The following is a 12,916-nucleotide window of genomic DNA, read 5'->3' as shown; positions in this document are numbered from 1 at the left end:
GCATTTAAAAAATGCAAGCTAAGCAAGCAAATTCTCCCCCTGTTGCAACATCATCTTGCACCGAGGGCATTTGCTCCTGGTAGTGAAGGAATTTCTGATTTTGGTGCATTTCCTTTAAATGTGTGAGAAAGGCTGCCCATGCTGCTAGCAGAAGAAAATCTGGCCACACAGTTTTCACCTCATCGCTGACCTTGAAACCGCTTTACTATTCTCTTGCATATCTAGCTATGAAATCTTCATCCAAACCGCAGTGGGCTCTGCCATCTGCTTGATTCCCCTGCAGATCTGGGCAGAGCAGTTTTATGATCTGGGTTCAGTCTATAATAGACAGTATTTTTATAAAGGTGACAAATGCTACTGCTCAAAAAACTGGGGGCAGGCAGGGATGTTGGTTTATTTTTTATTTCCAATGTTGGCAAAAAAATCTTTATGGAGCTTTTATCTGCTCATGTTACCGCAAAAACCCACCAAAGCAAACATTTGCTAAAATAATGGTAAGCTAAGCAAAGCAGAAATTATCAGGTTTTGGATTATATACCGTTGTATCTTATGCACCAACAATACTGCTTGCCAAATTCAGAGTCCACAACATTTCTAAGCACAAAAATAATTTTCAAATCCCAGGCCAGGCTTGCAGTGCAGACAGATTAAAATGCTCTCTTTCTTTACTTAGAAGTTGACCCAATTCGACAGAAAGATCTTCAGGAGAAAGTAAATGTAGAACTCCCCATTTTATTTGATAGCACTTTACGACTACAGCAATGCTCTGAATGTCAGTGGTGTTATCCAGGTGCTAAAAACCAAATCCTGCATCAAAACATGTCCCTGAAAGGTGTACCTGGTTCTCTCATTCCTGCATGGAAATGGTGAAGTTCTTTCCCTATGGTACCATCTCTGTCGTGCGCCCACTGTGCATTTTTTTTGTCCTGCTCCTGCACAGGAATAATATCCTGTCAGTAATTCATAAGTATTATAGAGGCCCTTGCTGTGCTTCTGAAGTCACCAGAACCTAGTAATAAAACAGTGTACAATTTAGTTTGGCTTTGTGTGACTTGTGCAGTCCGTGTGGCTCCTTCACTTAAGTACGTTGTGCAACTGCCAGGTGACAACCTTCCCAAAGGTGGCCTGTGGGATGAAAGATCCTGTGCACATATGCAGGCTGGGCTGGGACGCGGAGAGGACTGTAAAATGCAAGGTGGAAGGAAAACAAGCAAATTGCTTCCCTGAAATGAAAAAAGAGAAGAGAGAGAGAGACTTACTTCATTTTATAACACCTGCGAGTTCTCAGGCACCAAAGTGATGAATAAGAGAGTTGCTGAGTTCTTCTTCTCCACAGGGGACATTCAGACAAGTGTCACTGGGATGCCTGCAGTGAATCCCATGGACTGACGGCACACTTTGCTTCCCTCATCCATGAAGCCAGCATGATGGCAGGAAGATGCAGGATGTTCTGGTGCTGATCTGCAACTCTTGAGCACCGGGTCAGAAGCCCCAGAAAAAGATGGACAGCTTAGGGAGGTCTTCAAAGATCGTTTCCACAGTGTGTTGTAGTGCTGATGTTTATGCAGCCCCTTTTTTATGTTTCCTTTTGCCCTATGAGATTGAGTATTGAATGTAAGTGATTTTTACATCATTAAAAATTCTTTCAAATGAGTCAATAAACCCTTTCTCTCAGTTCCTAATACAGGTATATTTCTGTTGGTTGCCAGTAAAAAAAAGAAACATTAACAAATATATATAATTCAGGACAAACATGTAAAAGAACCATACATTTCAAAAGCAATCAACCATTACAAAACGTTATCAGTCTCAGCTATACATGTTTAAAAAGGAAAACTCTAGTTGATTCTGTGTTAATTAAAAGTCTGTGTATCTACAGTCCAAGTCTGGTTCCAGCAGACCCAGTGTGAAGGGCCAGCGCTGCGGGCAACCTTTGTGCCTTATGCGTCAGTGACAGTGGCACCAGGACTTGCCTGCTGTGCTCTGTGCTGGGGACAATGGCACACGTACAGGACCTGATCTCCTTGCCCCAGTGCTCGTTGCTGATACTGCTACAGGTTTCACCTGCACAGTGGGCTGAGCAGGCAGCTAACACAGCAAGGGCCTAGGAGAGACTGTAAGGCAAAGACAGGCGGGGTGATGGTGGCCAAAAGCGACAGGAGAGAGGGGAAGATGCCTATCAGCAGTAGCCACCTCGGGGGCAAGATATCAGAAAGTGAAGTGGAAGAGGCACCCCCTGGGAGCTGCACGGAGAGGAGGTAGCCATACATTATCCACCAGTGCCCCATAAGGAGGAATGGGGGAGCGTGAAGCAAGATGTCCTGGTGCCTTTCCTGTGCACCTCCTTGCCCTTCTGCTCTCAGCTCCTTTTGCCTTGAGCTTGTCCTTTTGCTCCTGCTGCTTGAGCATATGGTGCTTTGTTTCCAATGCCAGGGAGTCTTTGCGAACAAGCTGTGTATGCTTCTTGCATTCCTTGACCTGGGCCCATCTAGGGTGGGTGGCCAGCTTGGAGCACAGGCATGGGCATGGACACAGCTGCAGTGTAGCTGCAGCGTAGCTCAGGCAGAGAGCATGGGTAGAGTGCCCAGCTTAAAAGCACCTCCTGAGAGAAGGGCAGCCTTGCCCACCAAGGCTCCACACAGCGCTTTCTCAAACACCTCTCTAATTCAAGATGTGACGCCTGCACCCATTATCTAAGCTGGCCCTGAGCCCAAGCAGTAAAGACCTGAGGAAGGGTAGGAGGGTGTGCTGGGGACCGGACAGACAGCACTTGTTATGGCTGGTAAGACTGGCACGGATTGAGTCCCCGACTGTTTGCTGCTCCTTCGTTTAGAGGAACAGAGCTCCTTGCACAATGGCTTAGGAAATTGTCGTATGGTTGTGGAGGAAATGAGGCTACTCACTGAAGGAACCTGAGCAAAAGCAAAAAATCCTCCACAAGGGAAGAAGAGCTGCTCTTGTCCATCTCTCTCAGCTCATCCAAGAAACAGGCAGTGTCTGAGTGAGCAGTTCGCATGTGCTCCATTCCCCAGCACCACAAGGAAGGAGCCTGCTCCAGAAACAACAGTGGGGCCTCTACGCTGGAGCTAGAGCTTTTGCGTGCTCGTGTAACAGGTACCCATATGCAACATGCAACAGGCTGTCCTTAAAAATCAAGACCTCTGCCAAGACTGGCACTGAGGCGGGCACAAGATATGCTCTAAGTATCAGTCTTGTTTCTTTGGTTGTTTTAAGATTTGTTGTCATTCTACTTTATCTGTAATGAATTGTTTTTTAAATGTTATTGCTTTATACGGCTTAATTTTATTCGCCAGAACATGCTGACTATTAAATTGTTGTAATTTTTTTCTCTTTTTATCACTAGTATGCTGTTGTAAAATAAATAGCTACTTTAAAAATCAATCCTCTTGTTTTCTGAAGGCATGACGAAGAGCTATTGTTTAGAGGAGGAGAAGGAAACCTGGGCACCACATCAAGAGAAAACATTGGCTCAAAATTCATGCAGGGTACCTCGAAGTTCCTTTCACTGTGTGCATGGTCTCATTTTGCCACCTTGAGCATGGCTATTTATCGAAGAGCTCTTGGGCTGACCGTGGCCCCTGTGACTCTCTTCACACTGTTCCTTGTCCTCTGTACTGTATAAAGTAGTGATTCCTCTGCGTCTCCCAGGTTATCTTCTTTTATCTCCCACTGGGAATCAGGTCCTGCCAGTTGTACCCTGAAGTTAATGACAGAATTAGGAGGTCCTCAACGTGACCTTCTTATGACAGTGCTTTGCCTTGTCTTGTGCTGTTGTGTCACAGTAATGTAATACCACTTTCCATTGCAGTGGAAGTTCCACATCCTGACCTCCCTCAGCAGCATCCATGTTGTCCGTAGTCCATCAGCTGTCTCACACCTGAGGTTTCCCAGTCCCTCTATCCATAAGCTGAGGACATTCAGGAGTCCCTGAAAATACTGCACAATAAGCAGACAGTTACATGTCAGTCAGGAGGCTGCCTCTGTCAGATATGCAGGTAGCTGCACCTGCATAACAGAAAAGCTGGAATTTGCTTGCTTGCCCCTACTTCATATCTGAACACTTACAAACCTGCGATGACAAAAGATAACTTTCGCCAGTGTTGGAGAATAGGCCAGGATCCCCAGTTTTGCCTGCACTTGCTTCAGGGCAGACTTAGGAGAAATCAAGTGAAAACAAATCATGGCACATTCAAGAAAGGAAAAGGAAGAAAATGGAAATGGTATCAAACACTGTGATGCTCACATTTTAAGGTGCAGCTCCACCACGCTTCTTGACAGAAGCTAAATAACAGAAAATCATGGACAAGGGGACCCTCACAGATGCTTCGTAACCCCTCACATTGATCTCTCCAGAAGAGAAATGATCTAATTCCTCCCAAGTTAATTGTAAATTATCTACTGACCTTAAGAAAATGTCCAGGTATTCCAGGGACACCAGGACAGAATCTGGTGCTGGTTTTCAGAACTACAAAGAAAGAAGACAATTTTAAAAAGAGAAACCACAAAGTGTGACAAACCAATCTGAGGGACTTGGCAAATGTGCAGGGTTAATTGTCACTTTATTGCTAAAGATGAAGATTATAAAATTGTATGGCTCCATTTTTCTTGCTGTGTATCAAAACTCGTATCATCTGGAGATGTAATAATGCTTCTCCTGAAATAATATAGATATGCTTTTTGTGTATTTTTCTGCTTTCTGACCTCTTATCTTTTCCAAGTCCTCTACCCTTTCTCTACTAATGCTGGTGATCTTAATTTATCCCGTTATGGTAGTTATACTTAGTCACAAATGTATTTCTGTTCCACTCCCTTCAGAGAGGACACTTTGCATAGCTTTAGAGTAATCAGGAAGGTCATCATAAACCATCAGAAATGCCTGCCTACAAAACAGCTAGAAACTTCCCTTTTAAATCAAGGTATTTCCTGAGAAATAGGAAAAGTTACGAAAAGCATATTCGTTTTGACATTACTGATAAAAGCCAGATATTACATGCCTCCTCCAAAGGGAAACGGGATAAAGGACATCCCTGCACCACACACTCCCTCCTGCCTCCACACAGGTGGTTGTCTTTTGGGACAAAGCTGTTCAAGCTTCGGAAGTAAAGCTGTAAAAAATGAAGGATTTCATTGTCCCCGTAGCAAGGAACAATCCAGGGGCAAAGGAAGATCACAGCACAGCAGAGCCCTTTCTTTATCATCTAATAATTATCATAAAACAGCACTAAAACAAACATGGCAAGTGGATATATCTAGTTGCTATCTGGCTTTCAGGAGGATGAAAGTATAACCTTTACATCTGTTTTGTTAATCTCTGTACCAGTGTTGATCTTGTAACTGGTTAGTTTCAGTTGTTAGAGGTACAAAGCTCACTTCTTTTACCACTTTTCTCTCCTAAAAGTACTTCTTTTAATTCTTATGCCCTTGACATCTCTTTTTGGCCTAACATAAGCCAAAAGTCTTAATTTACTGAGCATAATTCATAAAGCATGATGTGCATTCCTGTAAAGCATCCTATGACTTTCTTGAAAGGTCTAAGTTTCTTAGTATTACTACTTCGTCCTCTGTAAACAACGTACTGCTCGCTCATCAGTTTGAGGTGGCACTATGTTCTCAAGACTGCAGAGCCATCCCACAAGCCCCTTTTCCTGAATTGGTGCTGAGTGTGTGTTTCATCCTAACTCATACTTGATGTTAAACTGCTAAAGCTGATGTCTGTATTTGCTGCCTTATGTCTGTGCCACAGGAGACTGTATCTTCTTCATCAGTTGTTGTAAACAGGCATACCTCAGTTGACTTCATCAGCACTATGTTTGCCTATTTACAGGGTCTCTTCCGACAAATCATTCTCTGAGATTGGCTGTGTAACCCCCATGGCTTCCCTGGGGACATACGAAGCCTGAGGCTTCCTTAGAAGACATGTTTTGGGGCTTGGGCCTGCCAGTTGGTCCCATGGATGCGTCTGCCAAAAGCGTGCAGCTGCCAGCCACATAACGAACTGGCTGCCATGCAAGAGCTCTGCTATCTTAGAGCCAAATTACAACGCAGAGGTGTTGGTGGGACCTGTACGGAGCCGCCTGAACTCCCTCAAGACACAGGAGCGCAGCGAAATTATCAGGCTTTTATTTTTCCCTCTGATTTCTGCCTTTTGCCAAAAAGATTGTCTTTACTCTGCAATGGACTGACCCAGGCTGTAGGTACTGCTAGCCGAGGACAGCCGCTGGCAGACAACATGGAGAGAGAAGGAATGAGCAAAAGAGGAAAAAACCCTAAACCTCTGCTCTCTGGGAAGGCTGAAGCGAGTGTGGACTATAAGCCTGAATGCCCAGTAAAGGATGGCAGAAGTTGCAGCCTTTACCTTCAACAGCTCCACAGGGAATCTGGGGAAGGCCAGAGTGGGCATAAAGAGAAGAAAGCACCACATTTCATTACACCTCCTATAATTGCAGAAGGGTGCGAAGCCTTATCACAATCCAATGGCTGTTTACATCTTTCCACCACTTTCCCCAGAAAGTTTCTATTTAACCATCAAATAACAAATGACAGCTTCACATAAGGATGGAAGTCCTCGTTTTCACTTTCTACAACGCGACGCTCTCCTGTTGTGGGATGAAGGAGCTCCTTCTAGACCGATGCGCTGCAGACAGACTTATTAAGAAAGAGGATATTCCCTGTGCATTATGAAGAAAAAAGAGCTCACAGGCGCCGATTGTCAGAAGAATCCCCTGCAAACTGCTAGTGTTTTAAAGAAATATTTTTCAAATGACACAGCTAGGCAAAAATGTCCTGTTTTGAATAACTGCAAGGATGTTCTCTCTGTGGGGAGATGTGAAGAGCAATTATGCTCCAAACTTTGCAAACATGGATTACAGAACTGAAAATGTATTTTGCTTTAGAAAGACTTGCTTTGATTTTGTTCACGAAATGTACTTGAAAATCTGCACTCCCAAATCTGCAAAAATATGATAAAATAATTTTAAAAGGTAAACGTGTTTCCCATGCACACATGAAGACTAGCAATTGTTTGGTAATTCCATTTAAGCCTAAAATGTTTGATGGCTTGGTGCTCTGGTCATATTTTAATGGTATTTGCTGTAACCAGGCAGATTTATGCCCATCTCTGTTCAGACATTCTCATTTTGAATCCAAAATTTTCATCTACATCCAATAAAGTATATGTTGCTTGACTATATGTCAAAAAGCAATTCAGTGTTCCTCTAAATACAGTCTCGGCAGGAGACTGTAGGTTCAGGGGGACATAACATGAAGTCTCTGTTTCTCAGTTCTCAGGACATCATCCCCTCTAGGGACTGACACTTGTGGAGGAAGAAACCGTATTTCCTGATGTGGACTTCTCTTCTTGCACCTCTGTTTTCTCTCTGGTTCCCTGGTGGAAAACCCTCCGAGTTTTAGCAACATTGTAAAGGGGGGTTCCGTAGGCTTTTATGGAGTTTAAAACCCCAACACATCTTTGTGAGAAGACTCAGGGGCTGTATCTCAAATTAGGCACTACAAGATGGAGTGACCTAAAATCACATGCTATTGGCAAAAAATGTGAGTCTGTCAGAATCAGTGTCTACCAATATAGCCATGAGTTTTGTTGGCTGGATACTTAAATTCTGGATGATATTATATTTTGTTTCACACTTTCTTAAAAACACCTGAAGGGGAAGGGAGGTACAACCATAGCTGCTGAAATAAATGGTTACTGTCCCCTGGCGTGTGACAGCAGCATTTATCTTTTCTACAGCCCATGTGTGAGGGGCAGGAAGATAAGTTTCTCCTGCTCTTGCTTAGCTATTTTCTGTCAAAAATCTTACTGTAACTTTTGTACAGGGAATATTTATAACTGTTGTTAGTGTCAATATAATTTTTTGCAGTTACTGCACTTATTTACATTTTAATGGCCAAGTCAATAAAGATTTATGCACCTGTCGTCTAAATTTTCCACAAAAGTGGTGAATGCTTCAAAACCCAGTATCTCCTGCAGAATACTCCCCCTCCAAGCATCCTTTAAATGCCTTCGTTGTTTTGGGAAGCAGTAGGCTATCCATTAAAATAACCAACTTTTAAAGTCATAAGTCAAACCCAGCAAAATCTTGCAGCAATCTTCATGGCAAAACTTCTGCATATTACAAAAGCACTTGCTCAGGGACCATTTTTTCTCTCTGTTTTTAAACACTGTCCCTTGAATGGCGAAGTCTGATTTATCACTTGGATATGTCTCAGCTGCACAAACTACGTTGTTTTTGTAGCTTGAGGAGATACGCTGCTTAGCATTGACCTTGTTTTGATTTTAATGCAGTAAAAGGTATAGTTTGGAGCACTGCTTTGGGGGTGTGCAGGTGCACCATTTGGGAGGGATACGCTGTGCTCCGGTGTTCACTCCCACACACACATACCCTCCTCCAAAATGTGAACCACAGAAAGGAAAACCTGAAAGCATTCCCTCCACGCCTTCCGTGGTCTTGGTGCAGCAGTTCAGGCTACCGAGGTACATGTGCACGCTTATTCTGGCCATGCTTTTCTTGAAGGCAGCCACGTCACAAGCCTTTTATCCCCAGCTGGGGGAGGCCAGTGAGACCCACACCCCTGCTCTGCTGCCCAGGCTCTGCAGGATCCATTCCCTTTCCTAGACTGATATGGTTGTTTCTCTGCTGTCCATCCCTTGCTGGATTTTGCGGTGGGCTGGTAGCTGCAGTGACAATAACGAGAAGCGGGATCCCTCCGGGGCTGTGCTCTCTCTCCAGGGTGTGTTGCCACTTGAGGCCCATCCTGGCCTGGCAGAGTCGAGCCAGGTCTGTTCCAGCTGAAGCTCAGGGTCTCAAAGACAAGAGTACAAAGTTTCTGATCAGTTTAGGCTGGGGTTCAATGTCCAGATTAGTTTTAGGGTAGAGTTCAGATTCGAGGCTGAGGTGAAGTTGGGAGGAAGTTGTACAGGCTTGGGGAGGAGTGGCTGGAGAGCTGCCCAGAGGAAAAGGACCTGGGGGTGCTGGTCGACAGCCAGCTGAACATGAGCCAGCGGTGTGCTCAGGTGGCCAAGAGGGCCGATGGCATCCTGGCTTGTATCAGGAATAGTGTGGCCAGCAGGACCAGGGAGGTGATAGTGCCCCTGTACTCGGCACTGGTGAGGCCGCACCTCGAGTACTGTGTTGTTTTGGGCCCCTCACTACAAGGACATCGAGGTGCTGGAGCGTGTCCAGAGAAGGGCAATGAAGTTGGTGAAGGGTGTAGAGCACAAGTCTTATGAGGAATGGCTGAGGGAGCTGGGGTTGTTTAGCCTGGGGAAGAGGAGGCTGAGGGGAGACCTTATTGCTCTCTACAACTACCTGAAAGGAGGTTGTAGTGAGGTGGGGGTCGGTCTCTTCTCCCAGGTAACAAGCGATAGGACGAGAGGAAATGGCCTCAGGCTGCGCCAGGGAAGGTTTAGGTTGGATATCAGGCAAAATTTCTTCACCGAAAGGGCAGTCAGGCACTGGAACAGGCTGCCCAGGGAAGTGGTTGAGTCTCCATCCCTGGAGGTATTTAAAAGACGGGTAGACGTGGTGCTCGAGGACATGGTTTAGTGGTGGACTTGGCAGTGTCAGGTTAACGGTTGGACTCGATGATCTTAAGGGTCTTTTCCAACCTTAACGATTCTATGATTCTATGAAGCCAAGGTTAGGGATCCGGCTCCAGCAGCATCCCAGCTGCATGACCTGCTCTTATAAGGTAACATTCATAAATCCTACTGTCTCAACGCAATCACGTGCGCTAGAGCTGCCAAAGAGAGATGTGTCAGAGATGCGGAGCTGGAGGAGCCCTGGTCCCTCGAACAGATCCGCTGCAGAGCTCGTGCTCTTAGGTACAGCCTGGCTCACCCATGTTACATGGCTGTAGCCACAGCACTGTTAAACCTGTGTGACTTGCGCTGGCTACGGTCTCCAGACCCTTACAGCTTGAGTACCAACAGGAATTTTCATCGTGACACTGAAATACATTTTCTCCCATACGGGCAATTCCCTCTCCAGCTCCCAGTTCCCAGCCCCGCCTCCCCAGGCAACCGAGCCGCCCGGGTACCGCCTGTGAGCATCTTCACAGGAAAAGGGGGCTGCCGGGGGGGGTCTTTCACTTCGTCTTTCAAAACCAGGCTTCCCCCCCCCCCCCCCCCCCCGAGATATTCCAGCAAATTGCACCCCGGGGGCAGAGCCCGGTGCCCGGCAGGTGACGTTTCGGCGAGTGACGCGGCGCTGAGCGGAGCCCGCAGCAGCGGGCCGCCCCCCCGCGCCCTGCAGAGCCCCCGCGCCGCTCGGCGGCGCCCCCTGGCGGCGGGGCGCGCTCCCTCCGGCGGGGGCGGCGGCGGCGGCGGCGGCGGCGCGGTGAGCCGGGACGGGGCGAGCGGCGCGGCGGGGCGAGCCTAGCGCTGAGCTCACCTCCCTCCGCCCCCCCGCCTCCCTCCCTCCTCCCTCCCTCTCTCCCTCCTCCTCCTCCTCCTCCCGCGCCCAGCCTGCAGCCGGGATCTCAGTATTATGGCATCGAGGAGAATGGAGACCAAACCCGTGATAACGTGCCTGAAAACCCTCCTCATCATCTACTCCTTCGTCTTCTGGGTGAGTGCGGCGCGGCGCGGCGCGGACACCGACCGACCGCCGGGCAGGGCCCGGCACCCCCGCGGCGGCCGTGGCCCCCACCTGCCCGGGCCGGGCGGCGGGCGGCGGGGCCGGTGACGGCGGGCGGCGGGCTGCGGGGGCTCCGCCGGGATGTCAGCGATGCGGGGACGTAGCTCTATTGATGCCGGAACGTATATGTGCTTATACAAACATATACACACATATAGATATGTGTGCACACACGCATATAGATATATAATTTTTATTTTTTTGCCCCTTCTTGCGGCGAGCCAATCCCCCCGAGCCCCGCCGGGGGAAAGTTGCAGGGGTCCCCCCGGCCGCCGCCGTGGCCGCCCCCTTCCCCGCCGCCTCCCTGGCCGGCTGCACCGGCGTGGGGGGGTGCTGCGGGGCCGCCCCTCTCCCCGCTGCCTGCCGCCCCCCGTCCCGCCCCCCTGCCCCCTCCCCGAGCTCCCCCCCGCCCCCGGTGCCCGGCCCGGCTCCTACCTGGGCGCAGCGGGGCTGACCTCCCCCGCCGCCCGGTACGTCCGCCGCGCTGCGTTTCGTAACCCGGCTGAGGCTCCCGTAAACCATTTTTATGACCCAGATACATTAATTGAGTTGCAGTGATTGACTGACGGGCAGCCGGGTTTTTTCAGGCGACCCCGGAGGCTGGAGGGTTTCGCAGCGTCCCGGCCTGTTACTCAGCAGATCCCTGGCATGAGCGGCGTATTGTGGCGGCAATCTGCAGATTAAAGACCTTTTAAATGGTACATGGTGACAACATACGATAATGGCCCCACTGTGTACTGTTAGGGACCGTAATCTGCCCATCATTGATACAATACACTGAAGCGAATGTGTCACTTCCTAGCAAGGGAAGCTGATTGCGTGTGATCGTTTTAATAGCTTTATGCTGTGAAAAGTGTCTGTGAAACGGAGTAACTCAAATTTTCATCCTTCTGCTTAAAAACGCATTCTAAACGAAGAATTGCTTATTCATGGCAATTCTGTTTTACATCTTTATAGTGAAGATATGACTTTTCCTGTTTCAACTTTAACTTCATAGGCTTTTTTTTTTATTATTAAAATGACCGAAAGTCATTTTGCTAATCCATACCTATGGCAGTACCTCTGCATTATTGCCCCCCCCCCCCCCCCAGCATTTAACGTACCCCCCCCCCCCTTCTTTTTTAACAATTTTGGTGGTAACCACAGCAGATGTGTTGATGACTGAAATGGGTAGGCATCCGGAATCATCTGTTGTTTTTTTGTTGGCAAATAGATCCTTCACACTACACTCAAGGAGGTAGGTTGCTAAGTTTATACCCTTGCCACAATTTAAAGATTCATCCTTTCCAGTGGTCTGTTCTCAATGGATCTACAAGAAACCCCTCTTCTTCCTGTGATTAATGAGCAACTGCAGGAGCTCTGGTGCATTCATGGTATCTTTTCAGATTACATCTTTTTAAAAGTGACCGCTGCATCTGCTGTAGCCTGAATAAACAGAGGACTTAAGTCGGCATGCCCGGCGAGCTAGCACATTTCATGAACGCTAATCTCATTAAAAAAGAGAGAATTGTACATTGAGCCAAGCAGCTGGCTGAGGGCATTTGTGCTACTGTAGGCTGTCATGATGCCAGGCCAGGTTGACAGCTGGGACCTCGTAGGGTAAATAACACAGCTGAGCTCTGGTTTGGGCTACAGCAATGCGTCTGTGCTGGTGGGATGCTCTAGTGCAAATTCTTTTCCTCTGAACTGTCTGTCAGGCTCCTGTGTGTCCCAGTCTCCTCCAAGGGCATGGCCCACTAACATGGCTTTTCCAGTTACTTAACACCCGACAGCCGTCAGGGTGCTTGTCTGTTTGTCCTCTTCCTTGAGCCTGGAAAAGGAGGAAGAAAATAAATGGTCGGAGACAGAATCCTGCAACCGTGAGCAAAAGAGAAAAAATTTCTTTTCTGTCATGTTTGCTGTTGCATCTGGTTTCCCAAGGCACCAACCTCGGGAAACCTGGGCAGATCTCAATGGGAGAAGGCAACAAAGGGCTTGGTAAAGGTCCGGAGTAGTTGGCAGCAGAGCCGAAGTCTTCGTCAGTTGTTTTTCCTTTTAACATAGAACAAAAACTAATTCACATTTTTGGCCCCTTTCTGGGCTTTGAATCAACCCATTTAGTATAAACGGGAGCAGGACTGCACCTATTGCCATGAGTGGAGCAGAAACGTGGTGTGCTCTGGCCATAGCCTTGTTTTCTTTTTACAGGCAAGTTTGAGAGCTGAGGGATGCGCAGAGTTGTCTCAACCCCCCTCCATTAT

General features: G+C 47.7%; 1 protein-coding gene and 1 long non-coding RNA gene across 2 annotated transcripts in view; one reads left to right on the top strand and one right to left on the bottom strand.

Annotated features, from left to right (window-relative positions):
• Positions 1-623: 623 nt before the first annotated feature.
• LOC148055751 (uncharacterized) lies at positions 624-11,323 on the bottom strand. The gene is made up of 4 exons (XR_015705004.1): positions 11,112-11,323; positions 4,425-4,486; positions 3,511-3,957; positions 624-1,593 (listed from the first exon to the last, which is right to left on the bottom strand). It is a non-coding gene; the product is annotated as an uncharacterized LOC148055751 (long non-coding RNA).
• TSPAN7 (tetraspanin 7) overlaps positions 10,446-12,916 on the top strand; it is a 100,285-nt gene continuing 97,814 nt past the window's right edge. Inside the window, exon 1 of the mRNA XM_087758679.1 lies at positions 10,446-10,607. Coding sequence (XP_087614805.1) covers positions 10,527-10,607 — 81 coding nt within the window. The 5' untranslated portion in view covers positions 10,446-10,526. The remainder of the gene's footprint in view (positions 10,608-12,916) is intronic.

Source organism: Nipponia nippon, unplaced genomic scaffold (genome assembly GCF_047370975.1).
Source record: "Nipponia nippon isolate SJK-2023a ecotype South Korea unplaced genomic scaffold, ASM4737097v1 scaffold_2, whole genome shotgun sequence".
In the NCBI taxonomy this organism is placed as follows: Eukaryota; Metazoa; Chordata; class Aves; order Pelecaniformes; family Threskiornithidae; genus Nipponia; species Nipponia nippon.
The sequence above is the reverse complement of the archived record's forward strand: the minus strand, read 5'-3'. Positions and strand labels throughout refer to the sequence as shown.